We start from the raw sequence: 22,534 nt of genomic DNA on the forward strand, positions 1-22,534 counted from the left end.
GTCCTAGCACCTTAGAGAATTTTTGGGGGAGGGGAGAACTTCTATTCCAAAATCCGGTATGTACAGGATATAAAGAACAATTATTTTTAGAATAATTGATGAGAAATATTGGTACCATATGGCACCTGCATACCTTATTAGGCGAAGTAATAAAAAGGGTAACAGTATCAATAAAAGAATATCAATCAATAACTGAAATGATGGTGAAATATGAAAATAAAAGAAAATAAGCGATTTCTCAGCGGATTTACGGAATTAAGATCCTAAATTGGAAATGTAGCCGGAGATAACTCTCACGCAGCCAATGAGCATTTTTACCAATTTATTAGACGCCGTGGGAACGAGTGAGGCTGGAATTCTGGGTTGCCGCCTGAGATTCCCACGCCCGCACATGCCCGTGACCTGCTGTGCCTAACTTCTCCAACACGGAACTCCGTCAAATCTCCACCGATTGGGACATTCTTGGTATCGTCAGAATCGTACGAATTAGGACTATTTTTGGATACCAAATTTGTACCGAGTCGTCCCGTGAATGAAAGTTGTTTTCTGATCGTGGAAGTGGGTATCCGAGCCGAGTCTGTGCGTGGGCGATTATCCCGCCTACAACGTCGTACTCGGCTGACCCTGGGGTGTGGGCATTCTCGCGCAAGATGACCCAGGGTGTTACAATTGTAGCACTGTCTCTGGTCAGTCCTCGACCTGTCGAGATCCATCGGCTGGGGGCCCGTCCCTGGTGTAGGACGGGCTGCTGGGGTGGGGGGCGGAGGTGCGGGAGCAGGTCGTGGGGGGGTCTGCGCGGGTCGGGTCTGGGATGGGGTCACGGTCAGCGGAGGTCGAGCTGGCGGGAATGGGGGTCTAGGTGGGGGTGCGCGTGGTTGGGTGGCTTGGAAACGTCGCCACTGGTTGTCCAGAAGCGTGGCTTCGCACTTCCACTCAGTCCAAGTGGTGGGCATGGGGCGGAGGCGGTATATACTCTCCCTGAGCCGCGAGTTAATCGCTTGCTCAAACCGGTCGACCAGCCCGACATCGCCTAGCCTCAAGGCGGGCCCCAATATCTCGAACTCCTGGATGACCTTATCCACGGAGTCAGTCCCTTGGCGGATGACTGCCAACTTCTGCCGAGCTGTGGCCTCCCGGTTCGGGTCTTGAAACATGGCATCGAGTTCCGTGTTGAACTCGTCCATGGTTATGGTGGGGGAGGTGGCTGTCAGCAGGGTGATCGTCCATTGTGTCGCCCACACCCCTGCGGGTCCTCCCTTCATGTAGGAGAGGACGAAGAGGATCTGGGATAGTTCGGTAGGGAACTCGGCTGCGCGGACGTGGAAGTAGATCCCGCACTCGGCTTTGAAATGATCGAGGTCTTCACTGGCTCCCGAGAAGGGAGTGGGGGCAGCGACCTTCGGTGGTTTGGGTCTGGGCGCGAGTGTGGGTACGGGCGCGGGTGCAGGGGCTGGTGCGGGTGCAGGTGCGGGTGGGGGGTGGTTGCGGGTTTGGCTCTCCACAATGGCTTGGAGCTCCTGGAAGCGGGCCAGCAGGTCGTCATACTGTTCTTCTGACACCCTGGCTGGGGAGGTGGGGGAGGCAGGGGAAATAAGGTTAAAACCTTCTTCTGCTGTCAGGGACGCGTCCGGGGTCGAGAGGGCCCGGGGGTAATATCCGGCACTGAGGCCATCGCGGGGTGTGGAGCGGGCGTGCGTACTGGCGGGCCCGATCCGGGACAGTGGTCCCTGGCCACTCAGACTGAAGTGGAGAATGTGTTATTATTATTAAAGGGGAAAACTATACTACTTACCTGAAGTGGAGAATGTGAGAAGAAGGTTACTTCTTCAGTTCCCACTTCAGGTACATTTATGTACATGCGGCTTGAGTCACATGACAGGTGCCACGTCATCCTCGGAGGCAGCCGCAGGCATCCGGGTGTCCCCGTGGGGGATCCTGAGAGCGTCCGCTACATGTGCACGTGCTGGGCACAGCGGGAAGCCGTCCGGGGTGTGTGGGCCGGACGGGTCAATAGTACATCGATACAAAGGAAGGTGGTCCGTGTAGATAGAAAGAAATAAACAGGAAGGGGAAGATGAGAAGAACGAAATAAAGAAAGGGGAAAGAAGAGGGAAAAGAAAGGGGAGGAGAGGGAGGAAGGAGGGGGGAGGGGGATAGACAGCGGGGAGCGGGTGTGGTGTGGCCGGGTGGGCCCGGGTGGGCCCGGGTCAGGCGGGTGTGCCCTGACAATGGTAACGTGAAAGCAACGTGATGAGGAGAAGAAGTAACCGATATAACCGATTAGTGTGCGAGAAAATATTCACATGTTTTCAGCATCAGAAGTTACGTAATTGTGGGCTGGGTAATTGTGGGCTGGGGAAGTGACTCTGCTGTGCAGGTAATATGGGGTTTTGTGATTTATCTGGCATATTTCCATAATGGGTTTCCATAGTGTGACCATTATTTCTCCTACACCATGCATACAGCTCTATTAATCATTTCAAATTTATGATGCCAAGAACATGAAAAACCATTCAGAAATGAAAGATACAAGGACAAGAAGTTAGAAACCTGAAAAACACATGGGAAGACAGCTTCTAGAGGTCCAGAGCCCCAAATAAAATACATAAAAATATGATATCTTCGAGGATGACCTACTATAACAATGAACAATACATATGAAGGACTAGGATGCAATAATACAAAGGGGAATCAGGGGAGATGAACGAAATCCACAAAAACTACTAAATTACGACAGACCATGGCGGGAATTTTAGGGAACGGTATACTAATGAAGCAGAAAGCTATAACACATCCATTGAACAATTCTTTACTACTAGCAACTTTTTCTTTCAGTTCTAAACCTGAATAATTCACTCATTTATCATTTCAAGTCTCATTTCAACTAAATGTTACTGTCAGGGACCGACCCGGGGTCGAGAGCGCCTGGGTGTATCGCCCGAGGCTGAGGGTCCGGTAGGTATGACGCGGGCGCGCGTAACAATGGGCCCGAAGCAGACAAGGGTCCCTGGCCACTGAGACTAAAGTGGGAAATGTGTTATTGTTATTATCAGGGGAAGTGTAAGCTACTTGCCTAAAGTGGGAAATGTGAGAAGAAGGTTGCTTCTCAGTTCCCACTTAGGCTGTGTTTATATACATATGGTTGAAGGCCATGTGGGAAGTGCCACGTCATCCAAGCACACCGCCACCTCCGTCCGGGTACCTCCGTAAGAGGTCCTAGGAGCGTCCGGTATGCAGGGGGTTGTCCAGTGTGTCCGGGTTCGGGCGCGTTACACTGCAGCCGGGTCAATGGTACATTGATACAAAGGAAGTCGTCCGTGTGATAAGAAAGGAATAAAGAGGAGAGAGAATAGAAAAGAAGGGGAAGAAGAAAGGGAAGGGAGAAAAGGGGGAGAGGGGGGAGGTCGGGAGGAGCGGGTGGTGGGGCACCAGGTTAGGTGGGGGCGGGTCAGGCGGGTGTGCCCTGACAGTTACTGGATAAAAATAGAATAAATCAGCTGAAGGTCTCAGTGCAGCCATACGCATAGTAATGCGAAGTTTGAATTCAGAATGACCGAGTCATAGCAAACAAAATGGTAAATAAGAGGAATTTGAAATAGAAAACTGCGACAAATGCAGTGCAGTCAAGTTCTAATTGAACCATTAGAATAGCTTAGGCGAGGAAGGACAATAAGGATTCTAGGCACAGTCTGACCGCAGTAGAGCTGCAGTTCAGCGCAGCTGAGCGCAGTAGAACTATAGCGTGAAAAATTCATTTTTTATTCAGTTTGAGGAAAATACACTGTAAATAAATCCTGTAAATACGAGGTAGAGCATGAAAAAGGATGGCAACCCAAGGAGTATAAAAGGGAGACCCTTTCTGCGACTTTTTGCCCCCCTCAGAGAAGTAAGAAAATAGAGTATTATGTTTCTCAAGCATTTCTGGTTGTCACTCCCTGTCAGAGACCAGACTTGAGACGAAAGAATGTCTCCGTAACAGAGGGCTTCGGCCTCAGCGACTTCTGCCAGGAGCGCTGTGCCTAGTGACACGTCCGTGCCCTAACTTACTGACTGGCAATTAGAACCTAGGGGGGAACTCTAGTTGATTTTTCTACTGGGGCGTAACCTATGTACAAGTGGGATATATATATGGTTACAGCGGAGACGGTTCCGCAATTGGCGGAGCCGAACGGAGCGGAGCTAACGGGGTTTAACCATTAGCCGACTGAATATTACCGACGAGTCGGTTCACGGGGTTAGTGGAAAGGCAGGCGATAACCCAGAAACGGAAAGGAGGGATAAGCCCGAAGGTGGACTCTGCAGGGCAGGCGAGTGTATTGCTCAGCGGAGGCGGGGGTGCGCTAGCGGACGTCGGAGCTGTCTGGAAGTCTTCGGGGCTCCGTACTTAGGGAGGCGTAGGTAATAAATTGGAATGGGGGGGTGGTGACCATCAAGGGGTACCGAGAGGATTGCGGAATAACGGGGGCTCCGAGGTTAGTGAGGGAGGAGCGGAGTTGGAACGGAGGAATCGGAGGGACCGGAAGTCAATGGCCGGGAATGGATATGACACTCCCGTGCAAAAAAGTGATATACAGTTAAGATTGCCACTGTAGTAAAAGGCAGCAATTAGGGAGAGGAATATTAAGTAAATATTTCAACAGGAGAGCTGGTTAACACTCCAGATTTCAAAGTGTAAACACAAAACAGTTATTTTGCTACTGTTAAAACAAGCAATAAAATAAGACAAAAATAAAACAAACTCAAGGGACACTTCAGACACAATCTAAACCCATTAACTGAGTAAAATCTTTGAAAATTCACCAAGTAAAAGATTTAATTCAAGTTAAAATCCAAATTAAACAATCCTACACAGAATTACACCCAGACAAATTGAGAAATTACAATAGAGAAACAGCTCTGCAGGGCTTTGTTTATCTGTAAGTCAATTCTCAGAAACTTTTAGACTAACCCATAAAATAGAATTAGCCAAAACACTCGGATTGGTACTATAATTACAACAAATATTACTAGTACACTTCCCCATCCTAACTAAAGAACCAGGGAACAGCTTGGTGGTGGTCTCGTTTGAACCTCCCAACTGACCTTCCTTTGTTCTCTCCTTCAGTGTAACTTCACAATGGCTGGGCCGATTGGCCTGAAACTTTGCATAGTGCTGGTTTCTGATTTTTCATATTTTCCATGTAAATTTCGTTATGTGTTTTAAATATGGATTTTGCGTGAACGTCGGCTTTTCCCTGAGCTATGACTTCAATGTTGCTGAACCCGTTAATGAATATCTCATTGATGCATGAACCTTTTACTATGAAATTTTGCATGGATTGAGAATAGATCCCTTCCGTTCCAATGAGCTATCAAACTTGTCTCAGTCATTACTGGTTGTTCTTCATGCTTGTCTTTTGAACGTTGTCCTCATTTCCCATGAATTTCAGCTATTTGTCTGTCGTCTATTGGTAGTTTTTCCTGAAATTACCTTCATTGAGTCTATCTAAAAGGCATCTACATTCCTCATTGTAAACACAACATCAAGTTTTGCATTGGTTCCTATGGAATCCTTGTTCTGTCATACTTCCAGCCTCAGCTACTGTCGGGGTACCAAACCAAAGTGTCAGCCTGACAGGCTCTGTTATGAGAGGGGAGTCAGGCAGGTGTTGGCTGGGCAGCGATGAAAGTGAGAGAAGAGAGTTGGTTCTCACTCTGCTGCCAGGTGGTAGATAAGGCAGTGATGGGGAACCAGGGGAGTGGGATGCAGGGAACCAGGACTGTGGGATGTGCAGGCACAGGTGTTGTAGGTATCATGACATACAAACAATGATGTAAAGGTGGAGGTCACAGGTAAGAGAATATCACAGAAGTAGGAGTAAGTCGGAATTGAATGAACTGGGTAGGGGTGGTACTCTGACAGCTATGTGTGCAGGCATGGGAAAGCAGTTTCCATGGAGGTTTTCTGGTGGGTTTTATAGTCAGATCTTACCTGATTGACCTTGTTCCTAGTTTGATATTCGCTATAAATTCTCCCAAGCATTCCATCTTGTTGATGCTAAGCTTGAAGTATTTTTATTAATTTTCTATCTTCATACTTGTTGTATGTAGTCATAAAAATTCATAACAATTCGTGAAAATTCGTTAAAATTCAAGTTCTTCTATCCTCTCATTTCTACTTGGAGGACAGGGGTTTTGTGATTTTTCTGGCATATTTCCATAATGAGGTTTCATAGGCTGACCATTATTTCTCCTACAGCAGTTATTCATAGCAGTTATTCTGGGGCACTACGAGGCATTGGGGGCATTTTGCCCTTTCTTATTCAACTTAAGACTCCCTTTGTATGATGACATTGCCACTCAGGAATGTCACACTAGAAATGGCTGCTGCACCACCCAGACCTTGCTTGTGTGAGGTTTTCTTTTCATTTTTCATCCAATTGCACTTCAACTCCACATCATAAATTATTCAGATATTTAATTAACAAGATAAGGCAGTTGATAAAGTCTTTTAGATGTTATGGTAATAATGGAGAGTGGGAGTAGGGGCTGCATACATGATGCAGGCCCAAGAAAGGGTGAAGCGTAATGTGCTTCTGTAAGTTGGCCCTCAGTAAAAGTTGAAGAGCTGTATCACTGGTGTAAAACCAGTAGGGAGATGGTCACATAGACTGTCTACAACCTCTCAGCATGGGAGGAGGTGTGGGGAAGATATGAGCCCTTTCAGACTCATGGCTCATTGGAGCGTCATGCGCTTCAGTGAGCTGGCACTCAGCAAAGGTTGAAAACCCTTGATCTGACGCAAAACCAGCAGGGAGACAGTCATATAGACTGTCTCTACACATGCAACATCAGTGTGAGTGGGAGGTGGAAGGGATATGGGCAGTTTATCAGAGCGCAACACACTTCAGTGAGCTGGCACTCAGCAAAGGCTGAAGTGCCATCAATCCAGTGTAAACACGGTTGGGAGATGGTTGTATGAACCATCTCTGACCTCTCATCTTTGAGAGGGAAGTGTGCCTGCAGGCACACTAACAGAGAGTCAGATTTTGGCCAGTGAGGATGCAGGATGGCCTCCCTCTGCCCATGAGTGGGTGGCCCTGGTCGAGTCTGATGGCACAAATGGGGTGAATCTTGCTCTCCATAACCCATCAAAGTGAGCTGCCAACTGTGGCGAGAGGTCCATCAGTTGGCAGGTCACTGACTCTGCCAAGTTTCTTACAATCTGCTCTAGGTGGTCGAGTGTCAGGGGACAACTCCCAGGTCCCCATGACCCTCCCCTATGGCCCACAGCCTCAGGTCTGGCCAGCCCTATCCAGGGCACAATCCTACTGTGGGTAAGGAGATGATATAAATGAAGAGGCAAGTAAATACACTTGCCTACTGTGGGTAAGAAGATGAGAAGGAAGCTAACTTCTCATCTTCCCACAGTGGCCACCATATCAGGAAAACTTCCGGGAATATCCAGAAGTCACATGAAGGCAGGATCCGGGGCCGGATCATGCGGTGCATGGAGCATGCGGCGCAGGAATGCACACGGGAAATGTAGCGGGTCCGGACACAGGTCCGGGTCCGGGCTAGTCAGGGTGTGTGCCCTGACATCGAGGTGGTCTTCCACAGCCTGTGAGGGCCATGTTGGAGACTGAGAACCACTACTATTAGCAGTGGTTAGAGGTGTGTCAAGGATTTGCAAATCACTGGCATCAGTGGTGTGCAGAGGTGTCCCAAGGCCAGGCCTTGGGGATGCATTGATCTGCTTGGTTTGGGCATGTTAGGGTCCATGGAGGGTCCCATAGGTGCATTATCGCACCTGACATTGTGAATGTCAGGTGGACCGACTCTGGTAGTGCCATAGTCATTCAGCTTTGGGGCCGGTTGCATTAAACCATGTTGCCTTCTTATTGCAGGGCTCATGGGATGACCTAGCAGGTCCCATGGTGACAGTGGTGGTGTGAAGTGGGGATTCAAAGATTAGTGCACTTCATGACATTGATCTTGCCAATAATGGCAGTTGTAGATTCGACTTTTGTTGGGGTCTCGCTACACTACTCCAGGTTTTGTCTAGTCTTGGAGTAATCTCAGAGGTTTACTATGGGTAAAAATGTTGAATTGTTGTGAAGGACTTGAAAGGGTCCAAGCAACCATTTCTTGTCGACAGAAAGATCACATGTCGGAAAGTTTCAGAGCCCTTCACTTCTAGAACCCCGCACTGAAAATTTGCTTTAATTATGCGTGTTCTCACTGAAACCACAGCACTCAAGCATCACGAATATGATGCAAAGCTGAATAAATTTAATGAAAGTCTGCAACAATTTCAAAGTCATTCCGAAGAATGGATGACAGCCATTTTCCATGGGATATCGAGTCCACATGATTGGCAAATCACCCATTCCTTGCATCTGTTTAGAGAGCAAGAGGTCTTTATAACATCTAAGACTGGCAGCGGGAAATCTGCCCTTTCCCTGGCACCTGTCATAGCTCGAAAACTTGCACAGAAAGCACATATAGCCATAGTTATCTATCCAACGGAATCCCTCATAATTGATCAAGTCAGTACCGGAATAAAATCATTGCTAAAACTGTGATTAATGGGAAAGAATATAGGAGAAGAAGGCACGTGAGAAGGGAGTGCGATTCATCGGTGTTAGTGCAAATCTTCTGGTATCGGCACAAACTGCAGAGGCGCGGGACATATGGAAGGAGATAAATGATGGTGTGTGGGATGTTATAGGGATGGGACCCGAAATGATCCAAAGCCGGCCCATGGCAGCATTGCTGTGCAATGCCGAGTTCACTCGGAAACTGGGGTTCATATTTGTGGATGAAGTCCACCTAGTCCTTCAATGGGGGTCAACGTTCTGCAAGGATTACCTCAAACTCGGTGAACTTCGGTCACGTGTCCAAACACGCATTACATTCCTTGCAATGTCTGCATCTCTTCATGAAAGTGCTGAAGGAGAGAACGAAGGAAGGTCAGTTGGGAGGTTCAAACGAGACCACCACCAATGTTACAAAAATGGGGCCGGAGGCGCCCATTTTCGTCCATTCAAGGCACAGGAAAGGGGAAAGGTTGGGGAATGGGGTTCATATGGTTATACAGATGTTATCACAGGCAGTTTAACATTAGTTGTAACAGATGTTAGCACAGCGGGTTTTTGGTTGTTTATTGATTGGTTCAACTTAATTACTATACAAATCATGTGACACAGAACCCATAAGAGTCTAAAATGGGAAATTCCCATTTCCATAACAACCAAGCTGTTCCCTGGTTCTTTAGTTAGGATGGGGAAGTGTACTAGTGTTATTTATTGTAAATATAGTACCAATCCGAGTGTTTTGGCTAATTCTATTTTTATGGGTTAGTTTTAAAGTTCCTAGGAATTGACTTACAGATAAACCGAGCCCTGCGGAGCTGTTTCTTTATTGAAATTTATTAATTTGTCTAGGTGTAATTCTGTGTAGCGTTGTTTAATTTGGATTTAAACTTGAATTTAATCTTCTACTTGGTGAAGTTTCAAAGATTCTGTTCAGTTAATGAATTTGGATTGTGTCTGGAGTGTCCCTTGGGTTTATTTTATTTTTGTCTTATTTTATTGCTTGTTTTAACAGTAGCAAGATAACTGTTTTGTGTTTACACTTTGAAATCTGGAGTGTTAACCAGCTCTCCTGTTGAAATATCTACTTAATATTTCTCTCCTTAATTGCTGCCTTTTACTACAGTGGCAATCTTAACTGTATATCACTTTTTCGCACTGGAGTGACAACCAGAAATGCTTGAGAAAAATAATACTCTATTTTCTTACTTCTCTGAGGGGGGCGAAAAGTCGCAGAAAGGGTCTCCCTTTTATACTCCTTGGGTCGCCTTCCTTTTTCACACTCTACCTTCTATTTACAGGATTTATTTACAGTGTATTTTTCTCAAACTGAATAAAAAATGAAATTTTCACGCTATAGTTCTACTGCGCTTTTGCTGCGCTGAACTGCGGTTCTACTGCAGTCAGACTGCGCCTAGAATCCTTATTGTCCTCCCTCGCCTAAGCTATTTTAATGGTTAATTAGAACTTGGCTGCACTGCATTTGCCGCAGTTACCTATTTCAAATTCCCTATATATACCATTAAATTTGCTATGACTCGATGATTCTGAATTCAAACTTCGCATTACTATGCGTACGGCTGTGCTGAGACCTTCAGCTGATTTATTCCATTTTTATTTAGTGACATTTAGTTAAAATGAGACTGAAATGGTAAATGAGTGAATTATTCAGGTTTAAAACTGAAAGTAAAAGTTGCTAGTAGTCAAGAATTACTCAAACGAATGTGTTATAGCTCTCCACCTCATTAGAATATCGTTCCCTAAAATTCCCACCATGGTCCGTCATAGTTTAGTGGTTTTTGTGAATTTCGTTCATATTCCCTGATTCCCCTTTGTATTATCACATCCTAATCCTCCATATGTATTGTTCGTTGTTATAGTAGGTCGTCCTTGAAGATATCATATTTTTATGTATTTTATTTAGGACTCTGGACCTCTTGAAGCTGTTTTCCCATGCGTTTTCTGGTTTCTAACTTCATGTCCCTATATCTCATTCATTTCTGGATGTTTTCTCACGTTCTTGGTATCATAAATTTTCATTTATTCCCACCTTTCCAATGGTACTAAGATTGTGTCCTATTTCCTGGTATTCATTGAGTTAGCAAAAGTTCACGTGCACATTCGGTAATCACGTGTGTCATTCCCATAGTCGTTCGTATGCGGGTGCCGTTTCCGTTTAATTGTTCGGGATTTATGATATGCACGGGTTTTTATTTCTTTCATATGGGCTTCTGTGATTTATTTCAGATTTTTCCCTCATGATCTAAGGTTGTTTTGCACTTTCCGTGCTTTGTTTTGACCGGGCTCTTCCTTATTTGGATCGAAATTGGTCTTCGCGATCTGCCGAAGTGCAGATCTCGGTTCCGATGGCCGGTTCCCTGCGCATCACCACCCTCACGTGTCATTACACATGATGCGGATTTCTATATTCCCGTCATGGGTATAACTTCACAACGGCTGGACCGTTTGGGCTGAAAATTTGCATAACTATAGTTCCCCATTTTTAATAATTTCCGTGTAAATTTCGTTGTATGTTTTAATTATGGATCCTACGCAAACATCGTCTTTTCCCTGAGCTCGGACTTTTGATGTCGCTATTCCCATTATTGGATATCTTATTAATGCATGATCCTTTTATTATGAAAATTTGGGAGGATTAAGATTAGATCCCTTCCTTTCTAATGGGCTATCAAGCTTGTCTCGGTCGTTACTAGTTAATCTTCGCGCTTGCCTTTTAGACATTGTCCTCGTTTTGCAGGAGTTTTAGTCATATCTCCATCGTTTATAGGTAGTTTCCCCTGTAATTACTCTCATTGGTTCCGTTTGGAGGACATCTACATTTCCTATTGTAAACACGACTCTGACTTTTGCATTATTTCCTGAGGAATCTTCGTTCCGTGGTACTTCCATCCTTGGCTACGTGTTCAGACATGGGAAAGTTGTCATATCCATACAATCCCGACCTCCGCTCCGGGCTCCCGGAACTCCGAACTCCGACTTCCGGAGCCCTACTTCCCTTCCATCACTTTCTCCTTGCCGACTCCCAAGAGGTTATCCCACCTCCGGCTCGGACACCACCTTCGGTCCGACTCCGGAACATTCCGGGTCCGACCCCAACCTCGACACCTTCCAGACGAGTACACAAAACCTATGCTCCCGACTCCGGACCTCCGCTCCGGTATCCCGTTCACGTCTCGTCTCCGGAACCTCCGGTCTTAGCTCCGACCTCGGACTTTGACCCCACCTCCACTTATACCCATTGTATTGGTTAGCTCATTCCATTTAATTACCTTTGCCAATATTCCGGAGTTTAACCTCCGAGTTCGGACTTTCCGGACTTACTCCGGACCTTGCAACTATTGCATTGTCCATTTCAATTCCGCTATTCTCCCTCATTCCTATTTGGGCTGCTGCTTCCTTTCTATTCAGTCAGCTAGCCATTCCTGACTCCCATCCTCCTTCCTTCCTCCTTGGGCCTTGGCCCTTCATTCCTCCTTTGGGAAACACCATTGAGTCAAACACTTGACCCTCGGTGTTGTTCCTCTTTCCATCTCCCTTTGTCTCCTTTCGTCTTACCCTTGTTCCGGACCCCTCCTTATATACAATGTACCTAGTAACTTGTAACCTCAGTCCGAAATCGACATGAATTCCCCCAAGAGACTTCCCCTCTGCTAGATCCGAAATTAGGGACCCCTAGGACAACCAGCAATGGCACAGCGCTCCGCCTGAGTCGCTGAGGCCAAGGTCCTTCCACGCTAAGTCTCCGATTCCATTCCGGAGTCGTCCGAGTCTGCCAATTCTAACAAAAGTAGTTTCCGTGGAGGTTCTCTGATTATTTTTATAGTCAAATCTTGGTCGATTGTCCTAATTCTTGGTTTAATATTTGCTATAAATTCCCCCGAGAATTCCGTCTCGTTGATAGTAAGCTTGAAGTATTTTTGCTATTTTTCTTTCTTTCGATTTATCGTGTATAGTCATAATAATTCGTAAAAATTCGTAAAATTCGTTAAAATTCAGGTCCTTCTATTTTCTCATATCTACTTGTCGTATGAGGTTTTTGTGATTTATCTGGCATATTTCCATAATGGGTTTCCATAGTGTGGCCGTTATTTCTCCTACAGCGCACACACAAAACTTCAAGGAATCCTAGGTTTCAAGAAAGGTCATTTTCATGATGAGAAGCTGCCGATTGACCAAACTGACCTTATATACTGTCCATAATTCCTTTCACATTCAACCAAAGGAACGACGTTCCCTGACCTTGCCTGGGTTATTCCGGAAGCTGTCAACTGTCAGGGACGCGTCCGGGGTGGAGGGGGCCCGGCTGTAGCGCCCGACGGAGGGACCCTCTCGGGGGACGAAGCGGGCGCGCGTACTGACGGGCCCGATCTGGGACTGTAGTCCCTGGCCACTTAGACTGAAGTGGAAAACGTGAATTGTTATTAAAAGGAAGAACTACACTACTTACCTGAAGTGGAAAACGTGAGAAGAAGGTTACTTCTTCAGTTCCCACTTCAGGTACATTTATGTACATGCGGCTTGGGTCACATGACGGGTGCCACGTCATCTACGGAGAGGGCCGCAGCCATCCGGGTATCCCCACGGGGGATCCCAAGGGCATCCGCTGCAGGTGTGCATGCTGGGCGTAGCGGGAAGTCGTCCGGGGTGTCCAAGCCGGACGTGTCAACAGTACAATGATACAAGGGAAGGTGGTCCGTGTAAATAGAAAGAATAAACAGAAAGGGAGAGTGAAATAAAGGAGAAAGAGGAAAGAGGGAAGAGGGAGGAAAGGGAGGAAGGGGAAGAGGGAGGAAGGATGGGTAGCGGGGAGCGGGTGAGCGGGTGAGCGGGTGAGGTGGGCCCAGGTGGGCCCGGGTGGAACTGGGTCAGGCAGGTGTGCCCTGACATCAACTCACCATCTCAGCTCATCCCAACCCTCTTTGCATGTCGCACCATTGATAAGGTGATGAATTTATGCCGGTGGCTCACATTGGAACTTTGGGAGACCTTGCCCTGGAATGATGAAAGAAACCACCGAGTCGTGGCAAAAATGGTCCGATCATTTCATGCCGAGTTGGATGACATTGACTGTAAAGATGTGCTCAATGCCCTCAATGAGGGTACTGCCCGGTATGTCGTGGCGACTATCAGCGCTAATGTGGGGATTGATATGATGGTCACAAATGTCATTTGTGTTGACCTCCCGGACTCACTGGAGGAATTGACACAATGGGCAGGGAGGGCTAGTCGGGATGGGAGCGGGGGGTTGCTAGTAGTGCATGCAAGCAAAGATCTTGAAGTTGTCCCTGATGAGTTCCGGGATCTGGACACCTATGTCCCTTCAAGGATGAAGGGTTTTACCACCGCGAAAATTGAACACTGCAATGCCAAACAAGCAGCGACTCAGCCAGCACTCATAGAATTCTTCAATTCTCGTCCTGGTGAATGTCCTCACACAGTGTTATGCCATTATTTTGGAGACAATTACATAAAGCCGACACTCTGCTGCGGAAAATGCAATCCGGAACTTTCCACACGACATGAAGAGTCTGTGAAAGACTATGTGGCCATTTTGGGAGGGACAAAACCAAAAAGAGGCATGCAGGCAAATCGCTTGCCTGGCGAGAGTTTCCGAAAGTTGACAAAAGACCTCAAGCATTATGCACTAAAGGAGCTCCTCAATTGGCAGCACTCAATGTGGCGAAAGCGCACCCTCACAATCGATTTCTCAGATGTCACTTCCCCAGAAGTCATCCTGGGTGAGAGTGATGTAAAAGCCCTAGCCGATCGGCTCCACAATGCATCGACTAGACAGCGATTTGATTTCATAATTCGAGAATGGGTGTCAGTTGTCCCCCTGACAGCGATAGAGTGTGATGAGCTCTGGAGAAAAGTGCAGCAGCTCAACTCAGAGATCCAGGGTGTCCTTGTTGAGCAGGAGAATGGACGGAGAGAAGAAGCCCAGGCAAGGAAGCTATTCAAGACGAAGTCGAAGGGGGTGTTGAAACAAACCAAGCCACAGGGTACAAATGAGGGGCAGAGCATGCAGGGAAGCTTAGTGGCTGAGCAGGTTGCAGGAGGAGTGGGTGAGATGGGATCTGTGGCGTCAGTAGCGGACAACCACCCAGAGACGAATGTACTGCAGGTTGGGTTGACGACAATCCCGATTCCCGGGCATGGAGAACAATGTATCCCGGGTCCATCAAACCAAGCGGTAATCAGTCCAATGGAAATGCACATTAGCGCACCAACTGTTGGTGAGGATGAAGGAAGATCAAAGCGTACCAAGATTCGGTCAGAACGAGGAATGATGATGGACGAGGCAGTGCTTCAAGCTGAGCTTGCGAAGCAAACTCGCAAGCAGAAGAGCAAGGAAGCTGTATGAATTAGATAGTTCTATGATACATGCCTATCCAAAAAATTGTTCAGAGCCCCATCACGCAACTTTGCATACCCGCGTGAAAGTGCATCAATTGCCAAATAGGATTGGGTTCGGTTAGGATGGTAAAGATGATGTTGCTGAACAAGGAAAGTGTGGCCTAGCAAGTTGATATCCACGGCCAAGTCAGCGGTGTAGGAGAAATAACGGCCACACTATGGAAACCCATTATGGAAATATGCCAGATAAATCACAAAACCTCATATGACAAGTAGATATGAGAACATAGAAGGACCTGAATTTTAACGAATTTTACGAATTTTTACGAATTATTATGACTATACACGATAAATCGAAAGAAAGAAAAATAACAAAAATACTTCAAGCTTACCATCAACGAGACGGAATTCTCGGGGGAATTTATAGCAAATATTAAACCAAGAATTAGGACAATCGACCAAGATTTGACTATAAAAATAATCAGAGAACCTCCACGGAAACTACTTTCCCACGTCCGCACACGTAGCAAGGATGGAAGTACCACGGAACAAAGATTCCTCAGGAACTAATGCAAAAGTCAAAGTCGTGTTTATAATAGGAAATGTAGATGTCACCCAAACGGAACCAATGAGAGTAATTACAGGGGAAACTACCCATAAACGACGGAGATATGACTAAAACTCCTGCAAAACGAGGACAATGTCTAAAAAGCAAGCGCGAAGATTAACTAGTAACGACCGAGACAAGCTTGATAGCCCATTAAAAAGGAAAGGATCTACTCTTAATCCTCCCAAATTTTCATAATAAAAGGATCATGCGTTAATGAGAAATCCAATAATGGGAATAGCGACATCAAAAGTCCGAGCTCAGGGACAAGATGATGATTGCGTAGGATCCATAATTAAAACATACAACGAAATTTACACGGAAATTATGAAAAATAGGAAACTATAGTTATGCAAATTCTCAGCCCAAACGGTCCAGCCGTTGTGAAGTTATACCCATGATGGGAATATAGGAATCCGCATCATGTGTAATGACACGTGAGGGTGGCGATGCGCAGGGAACCGGCCGTCGGAACCGAGATCCGCACTTCAGCAGATCGCGAAGACCAATTTCCGTCCAAATAAGGAAGAGCCCGGTCAAAACAAAGCACGGAAAGTGCAAAACAACCTTAGATCATGAGGGAAAAATCTGAAATAAATCACAGAAGCCCATATGAAAGAAATAAACACCTGCGCATATCATAAATCCCGAACAAATAAACGAAAACGGCTCCCGCATACGAACGACGCACGTGATTACCAAATGTGCGCGCGAATCTTTGCTAACTCAACGAATACCAGGAAATAGGACACAATATTAGTACCATTGGAAAGGTGGGAATAAATGAAAATTTATGATACTAAGAACGTGAGAAAACATCCAGAAATGAATGAGATACAAGGACATGAAGTTAGAAACCTGAAAATGCGCGGGAAAACAGCTTCAAGAGGTCCAGAGTCCTAAATAAAATAGATAAAAATATGATATCTTCAAGGACAACCTACTATAACAACCAACGATACATATGGAGGATTAGGATGTGATAATACAAAAGGAAATCAGAGAATATGAACAAAATTCACGAAAACCACTAAACTACGACGGACCATGGCGGGAATTTTAGGGAACAATGTTCTAATGAAGTAGAGAGCTATAACACATTCGTTTGAGTAATTCTTGATTACTAGCAACTTTTTCTTTCAGTTTTAAACCTGAATAATTCACTCATTTATCATTTCAGTCTCATTTTAACTAAATGTCACTAAATAAAATTGGAATAAATCAGCTGAAGGTCTCAGCACAGTCGCACGCATAGTAATGCGAGGTTTGAATTCAGTATGACCGAGTCATAGCGAACTTAATGGGAAATATGGGGAATTTGAAATAGGGAACTGCGGCAAATGCGGCGCAGACAAATTCTAATTAACCATTAAAATAGCTTAGGCGAGGAAGGACAATAAGGATTCCAGGCACAGTCTGACCGCAGTAGAGCCGCAGTTCAGCGCAGCAAAGCGTAGTGGAACTATAGCGTGAAAATTTCACTTTTTATTCAGTTTGAGAAAAATACACTGTAAATAAATCCTGTAAATAGAAGGTAGAGCGTGAAAAAGGAAGGCGACCCAAGGAGTATAAAAGGGAGACCCTTTCTGCGACTTTTCGCCCCCCTCAGAGAAGTAAGAAAATAGAGTATTATTTTTCTCAAGCATTTCTGGTTGTCACTCCAGTGCGAAAAAGTGATATACAGTTAAGATTGCCACTGTAGTAAAAGGCAGCAATTAAGGAGAGAAATATTAAGTAGATATTTCAACAGGAGAGCTGGTTAACACTCCAGATTTCAAAGTGTAAACACAAAACAGTTATTTTGCTACTGTTAAAACAAGCGATAAAATAAAGACAAAAATAAAACGAACTCAAGGGACACTCCAGACACCATCCAAATTCATTAACTGAATAGAATCTTTGAAACTTCACCAAGTAGAAGATTAAATTCAAGTTTAAATCCAAATTAAACAACGCTACACAGAATTACACCTAGACAAATTAATAAATTTCAATAAAGAAACAGCTCCGCAGGGCTCGGTTTATCTGTAAGTCAATTCCCAGGAACTTTAAAACTAACCCATAAAAATAGAATTAGCCAAAACACTCGGATTGGTACTTTATTTACAATAAATAACACTAGTACACTTCCCCATCCTAACTAAAGAACCAGGGAACAGCTTGGTGGTGGTCTCGTTTGAACCTCCCAACTGACCTTCCTTCGTTCTCTCCTTCAGCGGTCGTTCGACCAGAGAAAGTCCTGTGGAGACCTAATTTCTCTTTAATTGTATTTGACAGTTGGCCGAGGGGGACAATATTGAGGGAAACAGCTTCACGGATGAATTTTGAGTCAAATCTTGAGAGTCGTCCATTGTGTACTCACTTGATCGCCAGGTTGTGATGCTCCTGGAGCAGATCCCGTTCTTTCCGACCATCAGGGAGCCCTGATGCATTGACAATATACCAATCGAAAACTGCATTCTTTGTTTCCTCTGTAAAGTTGTACCATAAGTCCAGCGCTTGGTGCAGCAACTCATGGCCATAATTGCTTGCTCCAACACCGAAGAACCAGAGTCGCAGCCACTGTTTATGTTAATTTTATGTTAGTCAAATTTCACTGCAGTTCAATTCAGATTCAATCACGCACTTTAATCACCTCAAACATCCGACCGATATCACCATCCTTCACACTACACTTCATCTCCCAGTACTGGAGAAGATCTCGCCAAAGGAAGATGTTGTTGTGCATGAGAACATCACTGCATGCATCGCCCGGTGTCTCAAACACGGAGTGCTCATCATCAAATTCCATGTTGACTGCGCTCGACAAACCAACAAGCTCCTCGGCTTCATTGTCATCAAGATCAATCATTTCATCGTCGATGCCATTCCCTTCACTTCAAACCCCCCCTCGTTCAGTTGCTGCTGATCCATCTGGAATGGGGAATTGTGAGTCTTGTCCTTTATCGATGAAGTTGCTGAAGTATGTGCATGCATCATTTACATCTGGTGATAGGGTCATATATCCCAAACGTGTGGACCCAAATGCATGATAGGTCCAGCGTACTAGCTGGCACAGATTGTTAGAACGGTGCGGATTCGGATGACTCCGGAATGGAATCGGAGACTTAGCGTGGAAGGACCTTGGCCTCAGCGACTCAAGCGGAGCGCTGTGCCATTGCTGGTTGTCCTAGGGGTCCCTAATTTCGGATCTAGCAGAGGGAAAGTCTCTTGGGGGGGAATTCATGTCGATTTCGGACTGAGGTTACAAGTTACTAGGTACATTGTATATAAGGAGGGGTCCGGAATCAAAAGGAACAAGGGTAGGACAAAAGGAGACAAAGGGAGATGGAAAGAGGAACAACACCGAGGGTCAAGTGTTTGACTCAATGGTGTTTCCCAAAGGAGGAATGAAGGGCCAAGGCCCAAGAAGGAAGGAAGGAGGATGGGAGTTGGGAATGGCTAGCTGACTGAATAGAAAGGAAGCAGCAGCCCAAATAAGAATGAGGGAGAATAGCGGAATTGAAATGGACAATGCAATAGTTGCAAGGTCCGGAGTAAGTCCGGAAAGTCCGAACTCGGAGGTTAAACTCCGGAATATTGGCAAAGGTAATTAAATGGAATGAGCTAACCAATACAATGGGTATAAGCGGAGGTGGGGTCAAAGTCCGAGGTCGGAGCTAAGACCGGAGGTTCCGGAGATGGAGACGCCAACGGGATTCCGGAGCGGAGGTCCGGAGTCGGGGACATAGGTGTTGCGTACTCGTCTGGAAGGTGTCGAGGTTGGGGTCGGACCCGGAATGTTCCGGAGTCGGACCAAAGGTGGTGTCCGAGCCAGAGGTGGGATAACCTCTTGGGAGTCGGCAAGGAGAAGGTGATGGAAGGGAAGTAGGGCTCCGGAAGTCGGAGTTCGGAGTTCCGGGAGCCCGGAGCGGAGGTCGGGATTGTATGGATATGACACAGATCCTTGAAGCTACATGAGGACAAATAGTAGCCTTCCTTTGTATACGCTTCAAGCTCCTCAGTAAGGTGCATCGAAACATACACTGTGAACTGTGATGTGAGTAGGTCTTACCTGAAATAATTGAGTGTCATTGCTGTAAGTATGACTTCAACCAATCTTTCCATGGGATAGAAGTCAACTTTGTGTGGGTTCAGGTTTCGGCGAAGTTTATCAGCGGCAAAGCGAAGACCAATATCACCCTTCTCAGTTTGTTCAGGCCAATGGGCCTTGACAATTCCCTTCAGCATGGCAAACTTCATATGCCAAATCTCAATGAGAGGTAGGATGTAACGGTTGGAAGAGAACCAGGTTGTGCCTGAGGATGTGTGTGGCTTCAAAGTTCGAAGGTGTGAAATTGTGGCTTGGTCTCCTGAGAAAGGAATTAATCGCCCATCAAGTGCTTCAGGTGCAATGCCCAGCTGTCTTCCCACAATATCGCGGATTGTGTTCCTGTTCCCAACTGTAGTGGCCTCATCAAATCCGGATGTCTCCAGTGGGATGACCTCTGCTTTCTGCAGTGGTGTAGGGTGAATAGCAAAAGCTTGGCGGAATTTGTCAAAGTCCCTTTCGTGGCGCTTGAGTCCTGGTACATGCTTGAGTAAGATGCAGAGTATATTAACGACACAGGTATTTTCGAGGTGCTCCTGGTTGATGTCATTCCAGACTTTTGACAGCGTGACATCCTCGCGTTTGATGCATCGTTGACGCAATTCATACTCGATGCCATCAAAGGCATCTGATGCAACTCCGGGTTGCATGATTAAGGTTGCAGCAGTACCGCTTTCAAGTGATGTTTGTGAAGCAAGGGAAGGGCGCCAATTTTTGTGGTACTGATTGATATTATCATAGACAACATGGAAAGAGGCCAACCTATCCACCCACTGGGACCCTATGTGGCGAATCTTCTCGGAAGCAACCGTACTCATTGAGTAGAGCCGTCGAAGGGTTGAACTGTACACAACTGCCAGTCCTACCTGACTGACAATAGACTGAAGTGACTTCTCTGTGTTCTCAGAGAACATAAGTATGCCCATAATTGATTGAAACTTATTTAGGTTTTTGTTGCGAAAGTATATGAGCATCAATAGCACAATAGAGCACCCCTTCACTCAAAGGTATATTAGCAGTTTATGTAAAGTCTTGGAGTGATAACTGACCAAATAAGGATCGCATACATGGTTTGACCCCAGTCCTATCTCGCTATCTTGGGATTTTGTGTCCTTTAGCTTAGTTGCTCGTTCATCCCCAACAGCAATACATGTCAACATTGTCCATATCACCGGTGAAACCTCCATGGACATCTGCTGTACTGCACTTGCTGAGAAATCTAGTACTGTATCCCAGCTGAACTCAGTGGTTGTTGGGTCTGTTGTCCTCAGGTAAGGATGTTTGACAAGCCGCTTGACCTCCACTTCCATCCAATCAATAACTCGTGCTACAAAGTAAGACTGCAACTCCATATAAGTGTTCTCATCTTCCACTGGAATAGTTTCTGGAAGAGAGTAGTCCAATGGCAGGGCATATTCTGGTAGTGGAACATGTTTTGGCTCGTAGGACTGATTAGGTCGCACCCAAGGATGTGTGTATATTGCGTTGACAACATCTACTGGGTGAGCACTTTTGGTACGTCCCCCAATGAACCACCATATAGACTTTCTGGCTGAGGCACTCAAACCCATAGGATCTCCGAACATCGTAACAAGAAACTGCCCGAGAGTGAGACCATGGGATTTTAGGATTGACAGAACTAGCTCAACTATGGCCAGTGATCCAAGCTTAGGCAAGTTAGTACTGGCGTTAATTTTTTGTATTGCTGAGCTGTAACACATAGCACATCTAAGACCCCCATCAAACTTTCCTGTGGTTGATTGCAGGACATTGGCCATGTCAATCTGAACAGTTTGCCACATGCCACAAACATCAGAAAAAGGTGAGGATTTGGTCTGTGGATTTATATTAGTCAATCTTTTTGACGGTGATAGCGGTTCCATAGGAGTCATGTTTTGGGCTTCTTGACCCAGTGACAAGCATGGTGAGTAACAGTTTTGTAACTCTTGTTGAGCCTGACCAGATACACCCTTATTTTTATGGGTCCACTTGGCTGGGAAAGGATGCTCCTCTGTAACATGTCGTTTTGGGCGACCTCGAGTTGGGAATATGGGAGCTGGGAATGGTACATGAGAGATAAACGGGTCATCATCTGGAGTGTCCTCTGGGAGTGGTGCAGGTATTCTATAGCCCGAAGTGTTCCTGGCATGCCCTGGCATATGGAAGCCTGGCAGGACTGGGATTTGGATATCATGAGGGCTCATACTGAATGTGACAGGAGCGGTTTGTGCTTGTTGGGCTGTGTTTGCACCGAAAGTTCACAAATACACAAACAATGCCAAGTCCCCAAGCCTGCCTGAGCAATTCATAAATCTTTATTGATTATCTAAACACAGCAACGACAAAGACCCTTTTCCACCCATGATGACCCATTCAGTAAAATTGAACATATTGCGAGGCTGAGATTGATCCCAGCCTCTATCTTCTATATTCCACTATAGAGGCTGGGGTCCTGCCTAGGTTTTGTCAAAAAATGTAACTCACTAATCGTGAACATTATGTAATTGACTAGGACACATGGTGGGAAAAAAAAAGTTCCCATGGTGGCAGGGTTCCCACGAATTGTGAGCCAGAAGTGACCTTGCAAGCAAGGTACATAATGTATAAGGGAGGAACTTCTTAGACTTTTCTCCCTCAGATCTCTTATTCAAGCCTGAGGTGAGAACTATTTTACTTTATAACTCTTGTATAACTCTTGTCACAGTCTAACATGACATAGTCTTTATTCTGATAAAAGGGTGTGTTTTTGAGTGTGATTGTGGGTTATGTGAAGAGTGTTCCTAGTACTGCCTGTACAGTCATATTTTGTCTATAGGTTTAGTCTACTGAGGCCCCTCTTCTAACAGATACCAAGAGAACCATATAATGATGTGCACATGCATTAGG

The 22,534-nt window shown here is 45.7% G+C and overlaps 2 protein-coding genes across 2 annotated transcripts; one reads left to right on the forward strand and one right to left on the reverse strand.

Annotated features, from left to right (window-relative positions):
- Positions 1-8,670: 8,670 nt before the first annotated feature.
- EI90DRAFT_2913029 (uncharacterized protein) lies at positions 8,671-9,183 on the forward strand (the record flags this gene model as incomplete). The annotated part of the gene is made up of 1 exon (XM_039054485.1): positions 8,671-9,183. A coding segment is annotated over one exon (513 nt), but the record flags the coding sequence as incomplete, so codon positions are not given.
- A 9,981-nt stretch (positions 9,184-19,164) lies between these two features.
- Positions 19,165-21,852, reverse strand: EI90DRAFT_3120391 (uncharacterized protein; the record flags this gene model as incomplete). The annotated part of the gene is made up of 3 exons (XM_039063309.1): positions 19,165-19,510; positions 19,613-20,643; positions 20,698-21,852. The coding sequence occupies 3 exons, from the start codon at positions 21,850-21,852 to the stop codon at positions 19,165-19,167; spliced, it is 2,532 nt and encodes an 843-aa protein (XP_038918571.1).
- Positions 21,853-22,534: the final 682 nt, after the last annotated feature.

The sequence above is a fragment of the Cantharellus anzutake genome, assembly GCF_015039405.1.
Source record: "Cantharellus anzutake strain C23 chromosome Unknown EI90scaffold_13, whole genome shotgun sequence".
Classification (NCBI taxonomy): Eukaryota; Fungi; Basidiomycota; class Agaricomycetes; order Cantharellales; family Hydnaceae; genus Cantharellus; species Cantharellus anzutake.